The sequence below is a fragment of the Bombina bombina genome, chromosome 4 (genome assembly GCF_027579735.1).
Source record: "Bombina bombina isolate aBomBom1 chromosome 4, aBomBom1.pri, whole genome shotgun sequence".
Classification (NCBI taxonomy): domain Eukaryota; kingdom Metazoa; phylum Chordata; class Amphibia; order Anura; family Bombinatoridae; genus Bombina; species Bombina bombina.
Genome location: NC_069502.1, coordinates 1,128,275,656 through 1,128,300,931, shown reverse-complemented (window position 1 = coordinate 1,128,300,931; position 25,276 = coordinate 1,128,275,656). Strand labels below are relative to the sequence as shown.

General features: G+C 40.8%; 1 protein-coding gene across 1 annotated transcript in view; it reads left to right on the top strand.

Annotated features, from left to right (window-relative positions):
• The window catches only part of USH2A (usherin), a 2,188,359-nt gene that overhangs the window by 1,330,979 nt on the left and 832,104 nt on the right, over positions 1–25,276 (top strand). Inside the window, exons 43-45 of the mRNA XM_053712759.1 lie at positions 814–977; positions 7,500–7,709; positions 9,034–9,236. Of these exons, the coding sequence (XP_053568734.1) occupies positions 814–977; positions 7,500–7,709; positions 9,034–9,236 (577 nt within the window). The remainder of the gene's footprint in view (positions 1–813; positions 978–7,499; positions 7,710–9,033; positions 9,237–25,276) is intronic.

Here is a 25,276-nt window from a genome sequence, read left to right as displayed (position 1 = left end):
AGTTGCGCTCTCCATTGAAGTCAATGGAGAGAAGAATTTAAAGGGACAGTATACTCAACAGGGAGAAGAAGTTAAAGGGACAGTCTTCGCTAAAGGGATGTCTATGGGGAGAAGAAGTTAAATGGACAGTCCCTTTTATTACCCATTCCACAGTTTTGCATAACCAACGCTGTTATATTAATATACTTTTTACCTCTATGATTGTTTGTAAGCCTCTGCAGACTGCCCATTATCTCAGTGCTTTTGACAGACATGGATTTTAGCCAATCAGTGCTGACTCACAAATACCTCCACAGGAGTAAGCACAATGATAATCTATATGGCACACATGAACTAGCAGTGTCTAACTGTCAACAAACTGTCAACAGCAATGAGGTAAGAGGCAACTTTAAACAGCTTACAAATTAGCATATGAACTTTCAACAAAGAATACCAAGAGAAAGTTGTTTAAAATTGTATGCCCTATCTAAATCATGAAAGTTTAATTTTGATTTGACTGTCCCTTTAACATGGTCACGATATATCATTAGTCCTACAGTTAGTGCCCTTCGGGTTTCAATCGCAAGCTTATTTTTTCTTTCAACTTGTAATATGCATACTATCCTGCGCATGTTACATGTTTACTTTCCACTTGTAATCTTGCCCCATGTATGATAAGGCAAAATTGAAATCCAAAATTAAAATTTAGCCCAGTTGTGTCCGTCACAAGTCACTTTCAACATTAGAGTTTCTGTTACAATTTTAATATTTCAGATCCTTGCTTCGATGAGTTTTAAAAACACCTTAACTATATATATATATTTCTTTTTAAAGGTATACTTCATATGAATACAGACTGATAGTGCATAACATGGTAGGATATTCAATTAGTGCTGATGTGGTGGTAACAACAATGGCTGGATATCCCATAAGAGGAAGCAATGCTACTGCACTGGCTATTAATCACACTGCTATAGAGGTTGAATGGACCAAGCCCAGTAAGTAATTATTACTTTATTTTGTAAGCCAAAAAATAAAGTTAACATTATTATATTTTATTTTCTCTCTTTCTTTCTTTCCTTCCTTCCTTTTTTCTTTTTTTTTCTTTCCTTCTTTCTTTCCTTTCTTAGAAAACACACAGAGACTTCCTTCTTTCTGTCCTTCCTTCTGTCCTTCCTTAGACTTCATTTTAGCATTCTTGCCTTTAAACTAAAGTATTTATTCACTGATTATATATCTACTTAAATAATGTGAATATGAACAATAATAAATAGAGGGGTCACAATATTATTACAGAATACTACCACAATAACATCCAATGAATCGTCAGGTTCTTAGTGAAACTGCCTATGTATGTTTTACCTGTTAAGGCTTCTTCTGGGCTTGATAATAACTAGCCATTCTTAAAAAGGGTTCCTCAAAATCTTCCTCTGGAAATCAAGCCCTTGAATATTTGTCCTCCTGTCATGGAGAAATATTGGGTGCATGAGGCGTTGCATTTTTTTCCCTGGATACACATTTGAAAAAGATTCACTTGTACACCATATTGGAAACATAATTTGTAACAACATTATTCTGTATCATTTCACACCCAAGTTTACAGTGATTAACTTATTATTTGTACTTTTATTTTTTTAGTTATTTAAACGGTGTTCACATTATTAGGAACTTAGACTTTTAGAGGGTCAGAGCTAAATATTCCTATTAAACTTTAAGGCCTAGATTTGGAGTTTGGCGGTAGCCGTGAAAACCAGCGTTAGAGGCTCCTAACGCTGGTTTTAGGCTACCTCCGGTATTTGGAGTGAGTCAAAAAAGGGTCTAACGCTCACTTTTCAGCCGCAACTTTTCCATACCGCAGATCCCCTTACGTCAATTGCGTATCCTATCTTTTCAATGGGATCTTTCTAACTCCGGTATTTAGAGTCGTGGCTGAAGTGAGCGTTAGAATTCTAACGACAAAACTCCAGCCGCAGAAAAAAGTCAGTAGTTAAGAGCTTTCTGGGCTAACGCCGGTTAATAAAGCTCTTAACTACTGTGCCCTAAAGTACACTAACACCCATAAACTACCTATGTACCCCTAAACCAAGGCCCCCCCACATTGCCGACACTCGATTACATTTTTTTAACCCCTAATCTGCCGACCGCCACCTACGTTATCCTTATGTACCCCTAATCTGCTGCCCCTAACACCGCAGACCCCTATATTATATTTATTAACCCCTAATCTGCCCCCCACAACGTCGCCGCCAGCTAGCTACACTTATTAACCCCTAATCTGCCATCCACACGCCGCCGCCAGCTACATTATCGCTATGTACCCCTAATCTGCTGCCCTAACATTGCCGACCCCTATATTATATTTATTAACCCCTAACCTGCCCCCCACAACGTCGCCGCCACCTACCTACAATAATTAACCCCTAATCTGCCAACCGCAAAGAGCCGCCACCTACATTATAGCTATGTACCCCTAATCTGCTGCCCCTAACACCGCCGACTCCTATATTATATTTATTAACCCCTAATCTGCCCTCCCTAACATCGCCGACACCTAACTTCAATTATTAACCCCTAATCTGCCGACCGAATCTCGCCGCTATTCTAATAAATGTATTAACCCCTAAAGCTAAGTCTAACCCTAACACTAACACCCCCCTAAGTTAAATATAATTTAAATCTAACAAAATAAATTAACTCTTATTAAATAAATTATTCCTATTTAAAACTAAATACTTACCTGTAAAATAAACCCTAATATAGCTACAATATAAATCAAAATTATATTATAGCTATTTTAGGATTTATATTTATTTTACAGGTAACTTTGTATTTATTTTAACCAGGTACAATAGCTATTAAATAGTTAATAACTATTTAATAACTAAAATAGTTAAAATAATTTCAAAATTACCTGTAAAATAAATCCTATCCTAAGTTACAATTAAACCTAACACTACACGATCAATAAATAAATTAAATAAAATACCTACAATTACCTACAATTAAACCTAACACTACACTATCAATAAATTAATTAAATACAATACCTACAAATAACTACAATGAAATAAACTAACTAAAGTACAAAAAATAAAAAAGAACTAAGTTACAAAAAATAAAAATATATTTACAAACATCAGAAAAATATTACAACAATTTTAAACTAATTACACATACTCTAAGCCCCCTAATAAAATAACAAAGACCCCCAAAATAAAAAAATGCCCTACCTTATTCTAAATTACAAAAGTTCAAAGCTCTTTTACCTTACCAGCCCTGAACAGGGCCCTTTGCGGGGCATGCCCCAAAGAATTCAGCTCTTTTGCCTGTAAAAAAAACATACACTACCCCCCCCCAACATTACAACCCACATCCCACATACCCCTAATCTAACCCAAACCCCCCCTTAAATAAACCTAACACTAAGCCCCTGAAGATCTTCCTACCTTGTCTTCACCTCACCGGGTATCACTGATGCATCCTGGCTCCAAAATCTTCATCTAAGCCCAAGCGGGGGCTAGACATCCATCATCCGACGGCTGAAGAAGTCCAGAAGAGGCTCCAAAGTCTTCATCCTATCCGGGAAGAAGAGTAGATCCGGACCGGCAACCATCATCTTCCAAGCGGCATCTTCTATCTTCATCCGATGAGGACCGGCTCCATCTTGAAGACCTCCACCGCGGACCCATCTTCTTCCGACGACGACTTCCCGATGAATGACGGTTCCTTTAAGGGACGTCATCCAAGATGGCGTCCCTTGAATTCCGATTGGCTGATAGGATTCTATCAGCCAATCGGAATTAAGGTAGGAAAATTCTGATTGGCTGATGGAATCAGCCAATCAGAATCAAGTTCAATCCGATTGGCTGATCCGATCAGCCAATCAGATTGAGCTTGCATTCTATTGGCTGATCGGAACAGCCAATAGAATGCGAGCTCAATCTGATTGGCTGATTGAATCAGCCAATCAGATTGAACTTGATTCTGATTGGCTGATTCCATCAGTCAATCAGAATTTCCCTACCTTAATTCCGATTGGCTGATAGAATCCTATCAGCCAATCGGAATTCGAGGGACGCCATCTTGGATGACGTCCCTTAAAGGAACCGTCATTCGTCAGGAAGTCATCGTCAGAAGAAGATGGGTCCGCGGTGGAGGTCTTCAAGATGGAGCCGGTCCTCATCGGATGAAGATAGAAGATGCCGCTTGGAAGATGATGGTTGCCGGTCCGGATCTACTCTTCTTCCCGGATAGGATGAAGACTTTGGAGCCGGATAGGATGAAGATCTTCAGGGGCTTAGTGTTAGGTTTATTTAAGGGGGTTTTGGGTTAGATTAGGGGTATGTGGGTGGTGGGTTTTAATGTTGGGGGGGGTAGTGTATTTTTTTTTTACAGGCAAAAGAGCTGAATTCTTTGGGGCATGCCCCGCAAAGGGCCCTGTTCAGGGCTGGTAAGGTAAAAGAGCTTTGAACTTTTGTAATTTAGAATAGGGTAGGACATTTTTTTATTTTGGGGGTCTTTGTTATTTTATAAGGGGGCTTAGAGTAGGTGTAATTAGTTTAAAATTGTTGTAATATTTTTCTGATGTTTGTAAATATTTTTTTATTTTTTGTAACTTGTAGGTAATTGTAGGTATTTTATTTAATTTATTTATTGATAGTGTAGTGTTAGGTTTAATTGTAACTTAGGTTAGGATTTATTTTACTGGTAATTTTGTAATTGTTTTAACTATTTTAGCTATTAAATAGTTCTTAACTATTTAATAGCTATTGTACCTGGTTAAAATAAATACAAAGTTACCTGTAAAATAAATATTAATCCTAAAATAGCTATATTATAATTTATATTGTAGCTATATTAGGATTTATTTTACAGGTAAGTATTTAGCTTTAAATAGGAATAATTTATTTAATAAGAGTTAATTAATTTCGTTAGATTTAAATTATATTTAAGTTAGGGGGTGTTAGTGTTAGGGTTAGACTTAGCTTTAGGGGTTAATACATTTATTAGAATAGCGGTGAGCTCCAGTCGGCAGATTAGGGGTTAATGTTTGAAGGTAGGTGTCGGCGATGTTAGGGAGGGCAGATTAGGGGTTAATACTATTTATTATAGGGTTAGTGAGGCGGATTAGGGGTTAATAACTTTATTATAATAGCGATGCGGTCCGGTCGGCAGATTAGGGGTTAATAAGTGTAGGCAGGTGGAGGCGACGTTGAGGGGGGCAGATTAGGGGTTAATAAATATAATATAGGGGTCGGCGGTGTTAGGGACAGCAGATTAGGGGTACATAGGGATAATGTAAGTAGTGGCGGTTTACGAAGCGGCAGATTAGGGGTTAATAATAATATGCAGGTGTCAGCGATAGCGGGGGCGGCAGAATAGGGGTTAATAAGTGTAAGGTTAGGGGTGTTTAGACTCGGGGTACATGTTAGAGTGTTAGGTGCAGACGTAGGAAGTGTTTCCCCATAGCAAACAATGGGGCTGCGTTAGGAGCTGAACGCGGCTTTTTTGCAGGTGTTTTTTTTAAGCTCAAACTGCCCCATTGTTTTCTATGGGGGAATCGTGCACGAACACATTTTTGAAGCTGGCCGCTTCCGTAAGCAACTCTGGTATCGAGAGTTGCAGTGACGTTAAATATGCTGTACGCTCCTTTTTTGGAGCCTAACGCAGCCATTCTGTGGACTCTCAATACCAGAGTTATTTTAAAGGTGCGGCCAGAAAAAAGCCAGCGTTAGCTACGCGGGTCGTTACCGACAAAACTCTAAATCTAGCCGTAAGTGTTTACCACTCATATGGTACACCTTTTATAAATGAAATTATTAATATTACTGTTCCATTTTCTTCCACTTAATTATGTCTGAAACATATTCACGTCCCTCTCCACTGGTAGATAAATAACCAGATCATAGGAATTGACTTGAAATTAACTCTTCATTCAATCCCTTGTGAGTCGGGATGCCCAAATTAAAAATCCATCTGCTGTCTTTTTTAAGCAGAATTCTACCCAGATTCCCTCCAATGACTCTAAAATGGGCTCTGTCAATACCTATTACCTCGAAGTAATCTGTTTGTGAATGAGTTTGAAATATCTGGCGATACTTAATGTCTTCTCCTCATGTTCAATGCCCCTAAGGTGTACTAATATTCGATCCCTCAGGGCCCTAGTCTTTTTCCTATGAACTATATCACACCAGATAGACAAAACCTTCTGACCTACAGGTGACTTTACTTTTTATTTGAAATACTCAGCTAATTCTCACAAAGAACAATCTGGTCCTGACAATGTGTCAAAGTCTTACAGTGCCTGCAGGGATAACAGCATGGCTGAGTTTGTATTCTTTGCAGCCAATTTAATAGGGTTGGAGGATGAACGAAGTGGCTATGTGCATCTTTTAAGATTGGTGCCCTACATGCTGTCCTCTGTGGTTTCTTTGTCAATACAAATGCCACCTTGCTTCCTTCCTTCCTTTCTCCATATAAACAGGGGTTACTGTAGTGGAGTAATCTTTATATTGTGGGATTAATCGTTATTTGTGTCCTTGGTAGAAGAGATGAGGTTGAGTGTTTACAGTGGTAGTGCAACCCAATGGTGTAACAACTGTAATAGTGGTTGCTGTGTAGCAATCATATAAAGCAATCATATATTTCAACATAGGTACGTGTATTTGAATAAATATTAATTGGAGGTCTACCTCAAATTTTGCCATTGAATTTGACAAGTTTTATTTTTTTTTAAGAAGTTGCATATGTGTGCAATGATAATTTTTTTTATACTGTACATTTTTTCTTTTTATAGTCCACATTTATTTTATAAAAATAACATATTATTTGGACCTCCATTTTTGAAATTTATTTTAGTGCCTCTAATTATTTTTTCTGTAAAATTATATGCATTTAAAAAAATGAAAAATTATAGTTGTATAAAAAGAGTGGGCTAAATCACTGAGTGTGTGTTCAAGGGACATGAAACCCAACAGTTTATTTTTAACCTTCTACTTGAAGCATTATTCTTAGTGCAAGATAAAGCACCCTGGGCTCCATTTATCAAGCCGCTTAAGGCCACTGAAAGGTGGTTGATTTCAATCATCCTGATCAGATCCAATGGGGATAATTGACAGCCTCAGTTTGCACGCGATTGGCTGCACATAAGCAGGGCGGGTCATTGCACAAGCTTGCCATGAGGCTGAGCGGACCAGGTTGATGACAGCGAACCCCATCCACCTGCAAGTTGATAAATAGAGTCCAACTTGTAATCTAGCCCAGTAAATGTAACATGCAGATATTTTTTAGTTTAAAAGATTGCAAAAATTGTAATGCTTAGTATCATAAAAGACAAATGTATGTTCAAATTCTGAGGTTACTATAAATAATTAGAGAAAAAAGTAATATTAGATAATATATATATACATATAAACATACACATTCACACATTGGCATTTGTTACCTATTACTCATTTTAAGTTCAACAATAAAAACCACTATACTTTAAAACTAATAATTACAATATTCTTTTTTTCAAGCTTTGCAAGATTTGCAGGGGGACGTTGAACTTTATACTCTGGTCTTGAAATCATCCAAGTCTAACAAGTCTCTGACATTTCAAGCAGATGTGAACCATTTCATAATTGGTGACTTGTATCCAAATACAAAATATCAACTATATCTTCAAGTTTTCAATGGGGCTCATAGTATAAATAGTGACTTGGTCCATGTGACTACACTGGATGGAGGTTAGTACTGACAACTACATCACTTTTTCCAAACAGAACTAAATGGATTGATTTTGCAAGGTTGAAATCAGTCAGCCTTCTGCTTTAAAATGTCATTTTATTAAACGAAAAGAGGTCTAAACTGGTCTAAAATGCTAAAATGCTTAAGTGCTCATTGACATCAGATGGCAGATCAATAAATAGCCCGCAGAGACAAAAGCATAAAGCTGTAATAGTGGATATTAGCCCTGCTTGAATTTATTCTCCTATGTATAAGAGCGCTCAGTGCAAGTGTGCTTTAGACCAAACTTAGCTGTCAATAAATGGTCAAATTCAGAAAGAATTAACATATTTGTAAAGATTTGTTCTGTGAGGCAATTTGCTATCAACATGACAGGCAGACCAGGAGCCATTACAGACTTGTTAAAAATTCTGATGCAAGTTCAGCCGCTGAGAAAAATGTTCCCTCTATGAGCTACAGTATATCCAGTGCTGTTGAAAGGGAAGGATAAAAAAAACAGACTTTAAATCTGAATGCTAGGGGTATGTTCTATCTAATCTACTAATTTTATAAAAAAAAAACTCATTATAAACATTATAATATCATTACCTACCAAGCAAATGTTCCAGATCATTAAAAAAGCTCTTTAAGTAAGGATTTCATTTTCTTGGTAATATCAAAGGTTATCACCTTTTTTGTTTATGAAAAACAAAATATATGATCAGCACATATGATAAAAAAGAAATTGTATAATTTTTGCATAGTTATTTTTGACATAACTTTGAAAAACTGTGTCCTTTAGCATCATATTTTTTAATATTACATTGCATTAGAATCTAAGATAATCAACACTAAGGATCATTTACCTAATGATAATGTGAACGTAGTTCCTGCTGTAATTTAGTGGATGAGGTATAAAATTTTCTTTAGGTCATCTTGGAGACAGCCTCTAGCATTTTACAGAAGCTATTTTATCTGTGAATGTAGCTTCAAAATCTAATTTTGATCGAAACACAATGTAGTAATATCAATACTGAATGTAATGGTTAATTTGCTCCTAATATAAAAGAGTAAGTAATTCATATCTTATCCCACTGGCCACTCATTGCATTAGATTAACACCATATTGGTAATACAAAACATTTCACTAGTAACTCTCATGATTTCTAACTGAGAGTATAATAGGCCAATTTAACGTAGACTGCAGACTGTGATAGCTTTATCAGAGGAAAGAAGATGATTAGGAGACCTTTTGCTAAACCTAAATACTAATCTGCATTTGGTTATAAAGGGTCTTTAATGCAGACAGCTGGAAATGACTCTGTTTTTTCCCATTATTTCTAGCGCCTGAAGGCATGTTCCCCCCAGAGGTTGTCACCATCAACAGTACAGCTGTACAAGTCATCTGGACACCGCCTTCAAACCCAAATGGTTTTGTCAAAAGATATTCCATCTATGTAAATAATAAGCTATACAATACTGAAAGGAAAACACCAATACCATTTATCCTGGTGGACCTGCTACCATTTGTAGTGTATAATATACAGGTTTGTACATTTTGTATGCTAGAAAACTTATGGAAATAGAGGTTCTGTCACACAAAGAAGCAGTGAAACCTATTGTATAAGATATGGTTATTAGATAACTAGATATGCAAAAGCAGGGATACAAATTTCCAACCGTCTACTAATAACATTTTTTTCCAGGAAAGCTACGATTTACACATGCTGCAGGGTGTGCAGGGAGGAATATGAATTCTTATTCCTCCCTGCAGCATGTGTAAGTAATAACACTCCAAGAAATGATCACCAGAAAGTTCCATATTTAACATTAAATGGACTAGTAGCATCTTATTGTCGTACTAGTTTTATTAATAAACAATACTGATATTTTTACAGCCATGAGATTTTCTAAGTTATCCCAGGATAAGAATTAATGTAATGTTTTCTTATTAAATGATTAAGGTAAAATCATTTTAATTGGTCATATGATACCCTTAATATTTATAATCTTATTTAGACATTTGTTGAAATTTAGGGCCAGATTACTAGTGGAGCGCAAATTAACACTTCAGCTTGAGTGTTGTTTACCCTAGAAGCAAGCTGTTTGCGCTTGTCAGGTTGCGCTCATGTTACAAGTTGAAAGTAAATGGTTTTTGCTCTCGCGCTATCCTGACAAGCACAAAAATTTTTTTTTAGAATATCTTGTGCGCATTCATGTATTCCCCCCATAGAAGTCAATCGAGAAAAAAAAGTTGAAAAGCACCCAACTCTTGCGCAAACCCAATCTCATATTCTCATTTGCGCTAACCCAACATAAAACTATTAATATTTCACATTCCAATGTTCTTCACATAACAGAATATGTTCTATTTATTTATAAATACTTTTTTTTACATCTATCTGATGGTATTTTGGCTCAATTGTAGCTATATATATTTTTAAAAATACATTAAATTAAATAAAACATTAAATAATGTGTCAATAATGTGTTTTCAATATAGTATATGGTAAATTGAATTTTCAAGTGACTCTTCTCCTACATTGGTGTATCCGGTCCACGGCTTCATCCTTACTTGTGGGATATTCTCAATCCCTACAGGAAGTGGCAAAGAGAGCACACAGCAGAGCTGTCCATATAGCTCCCCTCAGGCTCCGCCCCCCCAGTCATTCTCTTTGCCGCTCTAACTAGTAGCATCTCCACGGGGGTGGTAAAGAGTATGTGGTGTTTTAGTTGATCCAACAGCAGAACAAGGACTGGGATTTTACTCAAACCTGTTTGTAGTTCCCAAAAAGGAAGGAACTTTCAGGCCAATTCTGGATTTAAAGATCCTAAACAAATTCCTCAGAGTTCCATCATTCAAAATGGAAACCATTCGGACAATTTTACTAATGATCCAGGAGGGTCAATATATGACTACCGTGGACTTAAAGGATGCGTACCTGCATATTCCTATCCACAAAGATCACCATCAGTTTCTGAGGTTCGCCTTTCTGGACAAGCATTACCAGTTCGTGGCTCTTCACTTCGGATTGGCCACTGCTCCCAGAATTTTCACAAAGGTGCTAGGGTCCCTTCTAGCAATGCCCCTAAGGCCAAGGGGCATTGCAGTAGCACCTTACCTAGACGACATTTGAATACAGGTGTCGTCCTTTCACAAAGCAAGGGCTCATACAGACATTGTTCTAGCCTTTCTAAGGTCTAACGGGTGGAAGGTGAACATAGAAAAAAGTTATCTGTCCCCATTCACAAGGGTTCCCTTCCTGGGAACAATAATAGACTCGGTAGAAATGAAAATCTTTCTGACAGAGGTCAGGAAATTAAAACTTTTGAACACTTGTCGAGTTCTTCAATCCATTCCTCAACCCTCCATAGCTCAGTGCATGGAGGTAATAGGACTAATGGTTGCGGCAATGGTTCCTTTTGCTCTAATTCATTTAAGACCATTCATTTAAGACCATTGCAACTGTGCATGCTCAAACAATGGAATGGGGATTATGCAGATTTGTCTCCCCAGATTCAGATGCATCAGCAAACCAGAGACTCACTCCTCTGGTGGTTGTCTCAGGATCACCTGTCTCAGGGAATGAGTTTCCGAAGACCGGAGTGGATCATTGTCACGACCGACGCCAGCCTCTTAGGCTGGGGCGCGGTCTGGAAGTCCCTGAAGGCTCAGGGTCTATGGTCTCGGGAAGAATCTCTTCTCCCGATAAACATTTTGGAATTGAGAGCGATATTCAATGCGCTCCAGGCATGGCCTCAACTAGCGGAGGCCAAATTCATCAGATTTCAGTCGGACAACATGACGACTGTAGCGTACATCAATCATCAGGGGGGAACAAAGAGTTCCCTGGCGATGAGGGAGGTATCCAAGATCATCAAATGGGCAGAGGATCACTCCTGCCATCTATCAGCAATTCACATCCCAGGAGTGGACAACTGGGAAGCGGATTATCTGAGTCGTCAGACTTTCCATCCGGGGGAGTGGGAACTCCACCCGGAGGTTTTTGCTCAGCTGACCCAGCTATGGGGCATTCCAGATCTGGATCTGATGGCGTCACGTCAGAACTCCAAAGTTACATGGTCCAGGTCCAGGGATCCCAAGGCGACATTGGTAGATGCCTTAGTAGCGCCTTGGTCGTTCAATCTAGCTTATGTCTTTCCACTGTTTCCACTTCTCCCCCGGCTAGTAGCCAGGATAAAACAGGAGAAGGCGGGGAGCGGAGCTTGCCTGTGAGGAGAACGGACGCAACTTAACAGAGCTCCAGCTTGTTTAGCCTTTTATAAAGTTTAAAAGTGATTAATTTGCTCATATTCCAGTGCTCACAGACACTTTTGTGGAACAGAAGCTGGGCTGATCTAAAGTATACAAGGTTGGGCATTTCCCTGCTGACTCTACCTAAAGAAGTTACATCAGCTTGTGTGGCACAATATACTCCGCTTGCCTAATACTTTGCAGAGACGGTCTCCGGAGGTTCGGGGCTCCGCTCCGGAGACACAGCAGACAGTGGCTGTTCAAGCGGCACATAAGGGGACAGCGATTACCCAGTTACAGATACTGCCTGAGATTAGGTGAAGCGCCCGGCCTGAGCGAAGTGAAATTAGGCGCAAAAAGCCGCCATATTGCCGCTCCATCATACGGCTCACCTATGCCCAGCTACATCAAGGCCGCAGAGCCCCATCACTGCGGGAGTGCTTCTTAGAGGTTCTCTTACCTGCTTCCTTAGACCCGGAGGGGAGCGCCGCTACCGGAGCTGTGTACACTCTACCACCGCTGAGACACATCATAATCCGAGGAGATCCTGCAGCAGCCCTCAGTGACACAACCGGCCGCATCACATCTGCCTGCTACTTTCAAGGACACTTGCAGCGAACGCACAGCACTCCGGAGGGTCGGGGCTCCGCTCCGGAGTGCCATATATCATACCTGTCTCCTTCTGAAGTACTGAACGGATCGGACCCAAGTCTACCTCACTGCCCGCAAGATCTGCCGCCTCCAAGGCCCAAGAACTGCGCTGCCCACGCCCGAAGTACTTGGCTCATCTCCGGACTCCGGCTCCTGTGCTGATCTGGTGAGATACCGGATGGGCTAGATAAGGGAACTGCCACTCTGGATTGTCATTTTTTTTTTTCTTAGGCGCGAAAGGCCTCCACTATCCCTGCAGCGTTCTCAGTCAGCTGCGTCATACAGAGACTTACATATAAGGTTAGTTACGGAGGGGATTGAAATACTCTGCTTGCCCCCTACTGCCCTGTAAAAGTTCCTGGCTCGCCTCTACTAAATAGGCACCTCAAATAAAAAGTCCTAAACGCTCCAGGGCACTTTGCCTTTACAAGCAGGGGTGCAAAGGTACTGTTTAAGGAGATGCGGTAGGCAACTAAAATAAGACATTCACTTATAAGTTCAAGAGAGCTACACAGGTTTTAAAGGGACAGTAGTTCTGTTGGGTAGCCCTCAATTCCGACAGAAACCCTGTGGTCACCTTAGACCTACCCTGATATAGCCTGGGGTCCTGCAAGCAATACTTGACTGTGGGGGTGGTGAGGAACTCCCCAATTTACCACCTACAAGTGGGGTGATCTATATATTCATTTTGCCCTACTGATAACTCTCAGGGATAATCTGCTACTGTGACTTGTCTCATTGCACCCTGAGGTGCTGCCCTCTTTAAGTGGATACATACCTGCAGCATAGCTTCAGTAAGACTGAGCAACTTGCACTGTCACAATAATCTATAATACTACTGTGTGAAGGTATAGCTGCTGTGTCAGCCTGTATGTCTTTGGGCTCTCAGCCTAAAGTGGAGTGTAATTTATTTATCATACCTGCCTAACTTTTATCTCTACCAACAGGTCCTACCTAATGCAACTGTTTCAATAGCGATAGTCTCCAGGTTGGGCACCTATAAGGCTGCATTTAACTGATCTTATGTACTAGGCTTAAAGTGCAGTAATATTCTTACATAAGCTTGACTTACTAATACTCATCTCTCTCCCTCCAGCATTGTGCCATAGGCTCCTTTCAACTTGGCATTTGTTGTGTAGACGAATACTGTTAGGTTCTCTGTGTAAACTAATCTTGGCCTTTCCTCTACAGGTATTTTTGTATAAGGGTCTGTATATGCTTAAACTACAAGCACAACTAAGCTACCCATTTTTCTAGAGATTTCATTAAGGCACATACTCCTAGATAAGCTGCCATCCAGCAGATACTACAAAAGGCCACACTGCTCAAGACTGGTGCACTAGATTCAGTTCAAAGTATCTTGGTATCACTAAAGTATCATAGAGGTGAAATCCCCTGGACAAGCAGCTATTCAGCAGATACTATAGCATAGAGCCCAACTCCTTTGATACTCTCTGACACTCTCTCCATCCATTTCCTGCTGTACGAAGGGACAGCAGGTCATATCCTCAATTCCTTTTCCCGTCCTGGCCAGGTGAGGGCAATCTCCCTGGAGGGGGTGTCTACAGAGCTTTTCATTCTACCCACCTTTGAAAAGGACTGACTTTGTTCTGAATATGCCGAGGGTTATCCAGCAGAACCTTATTATGGCTTGCAGAGAACTACTAACTATGGCTACCTAAACTAAGATTGACATCAGGGGGACTTAAGCATCATCCTTTTCACCATTGTTCTACTTATTATATCATATACTGCAGACCTAGTGTCTCAAGAGCTGGCTTTAGCAGAAGAAACAATCCTGAAACCATGTCCCAAAATTCCAAAAGGAAAACTAAACCGTCTCACACCTCTGGAAAAACTGTCGCAGATCACTTTAAAAACCATCACGCTGGGAAAACTCAAATGTACAGAGACTCCACTCCCGCTTTGGAAGGCAGTGAATCTGAAGGCAGTATAGACTCTCAATCTCCTATGTCAGATACTTTATCTGCAAACATTGTAGATGTCCTAACCAGACGAATGAATCTCCTTCAAGAGACACTGACAAAGGAAATTAAGGGATCCACAGCTGAGCTCCGTAGAGAGAAACTTTGGAGCGTAAACAAGAAGATCTTGCTGTGGACCATGCTCACTTACAAGCCTATTCCCAAAATCTTGCAATTCAAATATCGGACCTAGAATTGAAACTAGCTGACATGGAAGACCGCTCCCGCCGGAATAATCTGAGATTCCGCGGAATCCCTGAAGAGGTTGGCCCCCAAGAACTGGAGTCATATGTTTTGGAGTTTTGTAATATCTTCTTCACCACTTCAGAGACGCCTGGCCTCCTACTGGACAGAGTCCACAGAGTAGCACGACCTAGAACTGTCTCTCAAGAAAAACCTAGAGATGTTCTAGCTAGGATCCATTTTTTTACCCACAAGGAGAAGATAATGAGAGAACTGGCCAATAAACCGCAACTCCCTGAGAAGTTCCAACAAATAGCGGTGTTCCCGGACATTTCCAGCTACACTTTACAAAAGAGAAGATTCTTCAGGACCATCACCCAAATCCTGAGAACAGAAAATATTAGATACAGATGGGGATACCCGACAAGGCTTATAATTAGTAAAGATGGTGAGACACACACAATTTTCACCCCTAAAGAAGGCTTTGACCTGCTACACGACTGGGGCTTAGCATCCACCAAACCCCGAAAGGACATTGGTTCTTTGCCCCCTAGAGATAGGCCGGCTACTATGGACATGGTTCAACCTTCATTAAGATCTAACACAAAGGACATCCCTACTGTCACTGACATCCGGGCAGGTGCCCCAGATTTCACCCCTAGGTTACAAAAGCCCACCAAGTGATATAATAAAGAGCTCTGGTGTTAAGCTAGTGCATATGAATATATTGTTAGCTATATTTATCATTGGATAGGGATAGCTTGAAGGGAAAAAGGATTGTTATATAGCTCACTGAATGGTAAATAATTGGTCCTGACCTTCAGCTGGTAACCATATATACATTGTTAAATGTTGCTCCCAGGTATAGGCTGCCTAATACTTGAGGGACATGTGGGGACCCGTGACCTCCCGCAGGATAAAGGACGCTTGCCCAACAACACCTGCTTTACTATCTTACCCTATTTTGCTCCGGCGGGGCTTCAGAGGTCTCCTCATCTCCTCTCTCTCCAGCTCCACAGGTGACTTAATCTCTCTCAGACACCTAAATGTTACTGACCGAAACTATATGGCGAGTTAATAGTGTCTACAACATGTTTTACGTCACTAACTCTGCATGGTGATATACCTGCTGGTCTGCAGCTGATACACATGTACATATTGATAGAAGGTTATTTTATGCGTTAGTTATAATCTAAAAGGTAGACACTGGTATATGTTTCATCAAAGGATAGCTGAATAGATCTGGCCCACCACGGGTATATATGTAAATATTTCTAAATGTAATTTCCGGGTATCAGCTGCCTAATGTGCAAAGAACATGGGGAGACCTGTGACTTCCCATAAGCGAACGGGTGCTTACCCAGCAGTTCCTGCTCTACTCATTTCTTGGCCATTTGGTCATGCTGGGACTCATGAGCTCTCCCCATGTAGTTTCTTCTCAGTTCCACAGGTTATTTAGTCACTCTCAGGCACCTATATGCTACAGACCTAAGTTATATGACGATATTATAGTGTTTACAATGTTATTGGTATCACTAACTTAACGTGCTACTATGCTTGCAGTGATGTGTTTTATTTAGTTTAACGAACAACCTTTGGTGTATTCCTTATATTCACAATCCCCCAATGACAGTCAATCTCTACATACAAGTTTAATACTTGTACTACCTCCCCCCCCCATATACGCAAATTTTATTTGTGATATCCCCTTCTACGGGGACTGGAGAAGTCAGTTTGGTATTCAGCCACACTTCTCCTTTTGGTGATCCAGTGGTTCACCATATTTAATAATATTGTTAAAACCTCATACTACCAATTTAGATTCACCTGGTCCAAATTCCTGGACACTTACTATATTAATTGAATTAACTAGGTGTCCCTCATTGTCCACTGCTCGTTACATCTCTTTTTTTATCACTCTCTAGGTGAAACTAAGCTCCCTATGGGAAATAATCCTCGTGATTAAGGAAACGATAAACTAGTTTTGAGCCCGGCGAGGGCCACATTCAGGTGCGCAGATCCAGGCGGGGTAAGTCTATCATCTAAACCCTCCCCTCTACCTTCCCTCTCCCTACCTACCACTCCCTCCCTCCCCCAAGTTCAAGATGGCGTCATCCCCTAATCACATATCCTTTGCAACATTAAATGCCAAAGGATTAAACTCACAAGATAAGAGAAGCATGCTTACCAATACCATGAAGTCTCTGAAAGTACAAGTCATGTTTTTACAAGAGACACACTGGTTAATGTCAAACCAGACTCCATACAGGACCCCAGAATATCCTGTGGTGGTTCTAGCTTCTCACACTGAGAAATCTAGAGGAGTGGCGATAGCTATACATAAATCTATACATTTTGACCACATTCACGCAGAGAGAGATAGCCAGGGACGATTTCTACTGCTCAATTGTAAATTGAACGGTGTACTGTTCACTCTAGGTAACATCTACGCCCCGAATCAAATGCAAACTAAGTTCCTGAAAGATGCCCTGTCTAAAATTGAGAAACACAAAGCTGGGACTACTATACTAGGGGGGGACTTTAATATGATATGGGACCCCCTACTAGATAAGAAAGTTCAGAGAGGGAAAACAATAGACACGTACTCTGTGACTACTGCTAACAAATTTCGACAACACATTATCCAACATAATCTATATGATATCTGGAGGGCACTACATCACAATGATAGAGACTATACATACTTTTCTAGACCCCATAATTCGTACTCGAGGCTCGACCATTTCTTCACTGACTCATGGACACTTAATAGAGTCCTAACGTCACACATTAGGGTCTGCTCATGGTCAGATCATGATATTCTGACGTTTACACTCTCTACTGACTTAGCCACAGAGACTAGACCTAGCTGGAAACTCCCAAGACAAATGCTTCAAGATAAAACGTTTAGAGTGTCCCTCCAAGCCTCTGTAGTTGAGTTTCTAAGAATAAACGAAACCCCGGATATGTCCTCCCAAACTATTTGGGCTGCTCTGAAAGCTTACATCAGAGGGATCTGCATTCGACGGCAGGCGATGCTACGACGTCAAGCAGGTCTGCCCGTCGGCCTCCTCATGGCTGAACTTCGCGCTGTAGAGCAGGAGAATAAAAACTCCTCAACTACAAGCCTAGCTGATAAAATTAAGGAATTGCGAACGCAATTGGCAGATAGAGACCTGCAAAGAGTTAAAGAATCTTATGCTAGATTCAAGAAGCTGATGTATTGCCAAGGTAATAAGGCCTCAACCCTCCTTGCTCATAAATTAAGGTGCAGGACAGCGGCGGGTAGGATCTTATCTCTCCAGAGAGGTGACAGTTCGGTCTACTCACCTAAGGAAATTGGGGAGACGTTTGCGGAATATTATTCTAACCTGTATCACCTTCAACCCTCGATGACTACTACAGAGTCCTCCTCGTGTGAAATGGTACATTTCTTACGGACGCTGGGCCTGCCATCCCTCACAGATGAGGATAGAGAGGCACTCAAAGCCCCATTTTCCCTAAATGAGCTTAGTTTAGCCATTAAACACTCCCAAAATAACAAGGCTCCAGGCCCTGATGGGTACCCAACAGCCTTCTATAAACTGTTTAAACCGGAAATCCAGGGGATCCTCCTCAAGGTCTTTTCGGAAGCCCGAGAGGCAGGCTCATTCCATAAAGAATTTTTGCAAGCGGTAATTTTGCCCATACCGAAACCAAACAAAGACCCCTCACAATGTACGAGCTACAGACCCATATCTTTGATTAATGGTGATGTAAAGCTATATGCAAAGCTATGGGCTAACCGCCTTAATAGCCTGCTCCCAAAGGTGATTCATACAGACCAAGTTGGTTTCACGTTTGGCAGAGAAGGCCCGGACAATTCTCGGAAAACGCTGAACATACTTACAGAAGCCTCCCGACTGAGGACACCCATGCTGGCCCTGTCGCTAGACGCAGAAAAAGCGTTTGACAGGGTCAGATGGGAATACCTATGGCATACGCTTGCTCAATTTGGCATGCCAGAGATCGTGATTAAAGCTATTCGTGCCCTGTATTCTTGTCCCTCAGCAGTAGTTAAGGGTATGGGGTTTGCCTCCCCGGAAATATGTATCACCAACGGCACCAGACAAGGATGCCCCCTGTCACCTCTAATTTTTTCCATGGCCATTGAACCTTTAGCTCAGGCTATTAGACAATCGCCTGCAGTAAGACGGGTCCAGCTTGGAGGCACTACTGCGAAGATCGCACTATACGCGGACGATGTCACGCTCTTCTTAACAAACCCAATAGGCTCACTGCCAGTACTCTTTGATATTATCTCTGAGTTCGCAGCCCACAGCTACTGCAAAGTTAACGTCACCAAAACAGAGGCGTTACCGGTAAGCATGCCAGCGTTTGAATTGGAAATATTACAAACATTGTACTCCTTCCAATGGTCATGAACCTCCATTCAGCACTTAGGGGTACAGCTAGGTCCGGACCCGAAATTGGTTATTTCTATTAACTACACAAACCTCATTAAAGAGGTCACTGAGCTTACATCTTCGTGGAGCCTTAAAGAAATTTCGTGGCTGGGCCGCATCGCCTCCTTCAAAATGACGATCTTACCAAAAATTCTGTACTATTTCCGCTGTATCCCTCTTAATGTACCTACTGCTCTAATAGACAAGCTCCAATCTCTTGGGCAACACTATATCTGGAATAAGTCCAGGCCCCGGATAGCGGCAAGGATTCTCCAAAAGAGATATGAATTTGGAGGAGTTGCAATGCCTAACATACGTGGATATTACGAGGCAGCCAGGCTTTCTCATATCACGGCATGGGCGGATAAGGGGGAACAGCAGGGCTGGAAAAACATAGAAACATCGAACCTTCCCCTAGGCCTAAGATTGGCAGACTTACCCTGGATCCCTAAGCATTGTGTTGACAGCTTAGGAATACAAAATATCATTGTCAGAGACAATCTGAAAGTCTGGTATAGCCTCAGAAACCTTCGCGACATCGCCCCACACCCGTCTCCCATTCATTCTATACCAGCCTTACTGGCGGCTCTCCCCGATACACACATACAGCAGTGGAGGGACTTAAACCTGAAAGTGGTCTCCTGTGTATACCTCTCGGACACCTTAGTCTCACCTCATAATATCAGTACCATTATACCAGAGCCCCCCCTGTGGGCCTCCTTTGAATATTCGAGGCTCTACGCCTTTATGACATCTTGGGGATTCCCCAAAGCCCTAAACAGACCCCTGACTAACTGGGAAAAGTTATGGCAACTCCCTATTAAGACTCCTAGGCTCATATCGTTTCACTATGATCTTCTACAGTCGTCCACTAACAAAGACAGACCATGGCAGATAAGGGCTTGGGAGGGAGATTTATCCAGACCAATTTCAGATAAAGATCTATCCACAGCCATGACGTTGACTAAAAAGACAGTACACTGTGCAAATACATTAGAGGCTTACATGAAATTATTCCTAAAATGGTACTATACTCCCACAAGGCTGTCACAGATGTTCCCCACAGCGCCTCCTCTGTGTTGGAGGGAATGCATGCAAAGGGGCTCAGACATGCATACTTGGTGGGACTGCCCAAAGCTGGCACCTCTCTGGACTCAGGTAGAAACCCTCTGTGCTAACCTGGGGCTATCTGTCCCACTCACTCCTGCAATCGCTCTTTTACACATTTTCCCGAAGAGCGTCCCAACCCACGTCTCTAAATTGGTCATCTTCGTCCTAGCGGCCACGAAACTGGTGATAGCAAGGGCCTGGAAACAAACCCATCCCCCAGACATAATGGCTGTTACATCTGTAATGCAGGTGTACGCCACAATGGAACAAAGTTTCTACTCCCATATGGACAAGGAAGAGCTTTACTGGCAGATTTGGGAGCCCTGGTTTAACCATCAAGGAGCTCAAAGATAAATGATTGGTTGGATCCAAGGTCCCAGTCACCCCTACCACCATACCCTTACCCCTCCCTCACCCCCCCCCTCCCTTTCCCTCCTCCCTCAGGCTCCACCTGGACCCCCCCGCCTGGAAATGCGCACTATAATCCCCAGTTGTAGTACACGGAGAGGCACTTCTAAGCTGACTTCACAAAATTCCTAGGAAGTTGAGTTACTGTGCAGGACTGAGGTACTACCCGGTCCTTATAACCTAAGTTTGTTCATTCTGTTTGTAAACGATGTTTTCATCATGGATATATTTCTGAGTTCACATTAATCGAAAATGAGGTTTATATGGCAGATATCTTATTACATACTTGACATACTTGACCTATATGCGCAGTAATGTCATTAATTGCTACGCTTGCTGTGTCATTCCAGCGGCATAATGTTTATGTATATGTTCACCTATTGGTCACCTGCGTTGTGACATCTGCTGTAATGTTTAATCCTCAATAAAAGACTTTTGAAAAAAAAAACAAAACAGGAGAAGGCTTCGGTAATTCTGAAAGCTCCTGCGTGGCCACGCAGGACTTGGTATGCAGACCTGGTGAACATGTCATCGGTTCCACCATGGAAGCTGCCTTTGAGGCAGGACCTTCTAATTCAAGGTCCATTCGAACATCCAAACCTAGTTTCTCTGCAACTGACTGCTTGGAGATTGAACGCTTGATTCTAGCTAAGCGTGGGTTTTCGGAATCAGTTATAGATACTCTGATCCAGGCTAGAAAGCCTGTCACCAGGAAAATTTACCATAAGATATGGCGGAAATATCTTTGCTGGTGCGAATCCAAGGGTTACTCATGGAGTAAGATTAGGATTCCAAGGATACTATCTTTTTTCCAAGAAGGATTGGAAAAAGGTCTCTCAGCTAGTTCTTTAAAGGGACAGATATCTGCTCTGTCTGTTTTGTTACACAAGCGTCAGATATTCAGGCGTTTGTACAGGCTTTAGTCAGAATCAAGCCTGTCTACAGACCTGTGTCTCCTCCATGGAGTCTAAATTTAGTTCTTTCAGTTCTTCAAGGGGTTCCGTTTGAACCTCTACATTCCATAGATATTAAGTTACTATCTTGGAAAGTTTTGTTTTTAGTAGCTATTTCTTCTGCTAGAAGAGTTTCTGAATTGTCTGCTTTGCAGTGTAATTCACCCTATCTGGTGTTTCATACAGATAAGGTCGTTTTACGTACCAAACCTGGTTTTCTTCCAAAAGTGGTTTCCAGTAAGATTATCAACCAGGAAATAGTTGTTCCTTCTCTGTGTCCTAATCCAGTTTCTAACAAGGAACGTCTGTTACACAATCTTGATGTGGCTGAAAAGCATCATCCGGTTGGCTTATGAGACTGCTGGAAGGCAGCCTCCTGAACGAATTACAGCTCACTCTACTAGAGCTGTGGCTTCCACATGGGCTTTCAAGAATGAGGCTTCTGTTGAACAGATTTGTAAGGCAGCGACTTGGTCTTCACTGCATACGTTTGCCAAATTTTACAAATTCAATACTTTTGCTTCTTCGGAGGCTATTTTTGGGAGAAAGGTTTTGCAAGCAGTGGTGCCTTCCGTTTAGGTTACCTGACTTGTTCCCTCCCTTGATCCGTGTCCTAAAGCTTTGGTATTGGTTCCCACAAGTAAGGATGAAGCCGTGGACCGGATACACCAATGTAGGAGAAAACAGAATTTATGTTTACCTGATAAATTTCTTTCTCCTACGGTGTATCCGGTCCACGGCCCGCCCTGGAATTTTGGTCAGGTTTAAATTTATTTTTTGTAAACTACAGTCACCACTGCACCCTATGGTTATCCTTTTTCTCCTAACCGTCGGTCGAATGACTGGGGGGCGGAGCCTGAGGGGAGCTATATGGACAGCTCTGCTGTGTGCTGTGCTCTCTTTGCCACTTCCTGTAGGGATTGAGAATATCCCACAAGTAAGGATGAAGCCGTGGACCGGATACACCGCAGGAGAAAGAAATTTATCAAGTAAACATAAATTCTATAATCTGGATTTGTATATAGAAATATCTATTTATAAATACATAGAACATATTCTTCTATGTGCTGAACATTGGAATGTCAAATATTTACAGTAAATAGTATACACAGTATAAACAATATTAAATATTAATATTGCATAAATATGCTTTTACATGCTTTATACCCCTGTTAAACAGGAAGTGCTGGTTGAACAATTTCCTGATCTTAGTCACTGAGGTGTACTAAAAAATGTAAAATATCAATAAAAATATAATTCAAATATTTTTTTCTCTTATGAATTCATAAGGGTGCTAATAATTGTGCCACACATATATTTAACAAAGTATTAAACAAGATCGAAAAGGTTAAACAATAAAGACAATTTTTTCACAGCCTTCTTTGCTCATATTTACCAAGGGTGCCAATATTAGTAGAGGGCACTGTATATAATATATATATAATAATAATGGTTCTCTGTATCCTGGGTGCACTTCTGGTATTCTACTGTTTGATGCTGATATTTGTCTGGCTATTTGACTACTCTCTACTTGTCTCCTGCCCTGATCTCTTGGACCATCCTCACTACTCTTTTGGCTATTCCTTTTGTTACCTCTGCTGACCATTCGGTATACTGATTATTGGCCTGTCTCTGACTCTCCTTCTGCCTGAAGATTCTGCCTCACTCTGTGCCCGCCTGATTTGGACTGCTGACTACTCCACTGTGCTTGTGCCCTCTTCTGCCTACTTGCTGAAAGTTTTCCTGGGAACCTCCTTTCCTCTGGGTCCCTTCCTCTGGCTGCAGGACTTTCTACCTGCACTTCACCTGGTGTCAGCATAAGAAGACTACTGACCAGGCAATTGGAGTGGCAGCCACTTGCTGGGGAGTATATTTGTGCACCAACCTTTCCCCTTGCCTGGAGACAATTGTCGTATTGAAGTTGGGGTGGATAACTGTTTTGAAGGCAACAGGGGCAGAGCTTGATACCAAAACAGAACCTCTCAATTCTTACAACATCCATTGAGAATCAACCTGATCGTGTCTCACACTTACCTCATATGATTGGGGGGGTGTCTTATAAGTAGCATATATAAGCCTTAGTGGATATCGACTATTTTGAATCCCTTGAACTGTTAAAAACCAAGCATCACATCTCACAACTTTGGATTATTATTGCTGTTATCAGCATTACTCACTCGCAATATAGAATTATTATCACCATTTTTTTGGGTTCTCACTTTTGACAAAAAGGACAATAATCATTACAGCTATTAGTAGTGTAACCTTTAGGAACTTCACTCTCATTATTGTGAGGTTTTTATTGGATTAGTTAATTCCCTTTGTGACCAAATATATTTGTGGTGAGCACACTAACTGGCGCTGAATTCCTTCCAGCACTCTTCTTTACACTCATTTTATTTTGAGAGATCACCTGGAAAGGGTTTTCCCGCCTACTGGAAGGTTCATTCACAGCAGCTAGCTATTTATTTTTCCCATCTAAAGTACACTTATATGAATGTAAATGTGTTTTGATATGAACACTAGTCTTTATTTTTAATCCCTGATAGATCTTTTGGACTCTGTACAAGTTTCTATATTTCAGGAGATTATAGTAAATTACTCATTCACAAGCACTTATTGCATTTATTCATATGTGAAATTTTATAATTTATATTGAGAATAGATATTATCCTATTTTTATTCACTTTATCTCTCAAGACCAATACAAGTATTGTGTGTATTAAATATTGAATTATAGATTGCACTGTAATTTTGCGCACCCATTACCAGGAAGCTTGCAACTGTACTTGTTACATTTGCATTCTACTTCCCATGCAAATATATATATATATATATATATATATATATATATACACATTTATATATATATATATATATATATATATATATCATAGTAGAAAGCGCACTCTCACCTCCTTCAGCATCGACCAGGGTGCAAGCAAAGTAGTATTAATTTCAAAACAGGCATGCACACTGGATTTTTTAAAGAGCTATTTAATTTTTAAAGAAACATGTGAGGTTTTCGGGGATCTCACCCTTTCATCAGACAAAGTTAAAAAATTGTGAAACAACAAACAATTTAACAGGTGGTAAAGCCCACCCCCAAATCAAAGAAGAACTGCTAAAATTCATATCGCTCAATCAGGGCATACAGTGATGAAGATGTCATTATATACCAAAGCAATCAATCATACATGAATTGATAAATGCAAACAAATAAGTAAATAAGTGAAAACAATATTAGGACAGTATATATGTGCCATAAATAATCTAAATATACAATATAGATCCAACTATATGCGTTTGGACCCAGTTTGCCAGAATTTATCTCTGATATTACGGGTGGAAAAGGGTCTTTTCTACCTCAAGATAAGAAGAATAGGCCTAAAGGACGTCAGAGTAATTTTCGTTCCTTTCATAACTTCTAAGGAAAGCTTTCTACTTCTTCTTTCAAGCAGGAACAATCCAAGTCTTCTTGGAAACTCAATCAGTCTTGGAACAAGAGGAAACAATCAAAGAAACCCGCAGCTGATTTCAAACCAGCATGAAGGGTTTGCCCCCGATCCGGGATCGGATCAGGTGAGGGCAGACTTT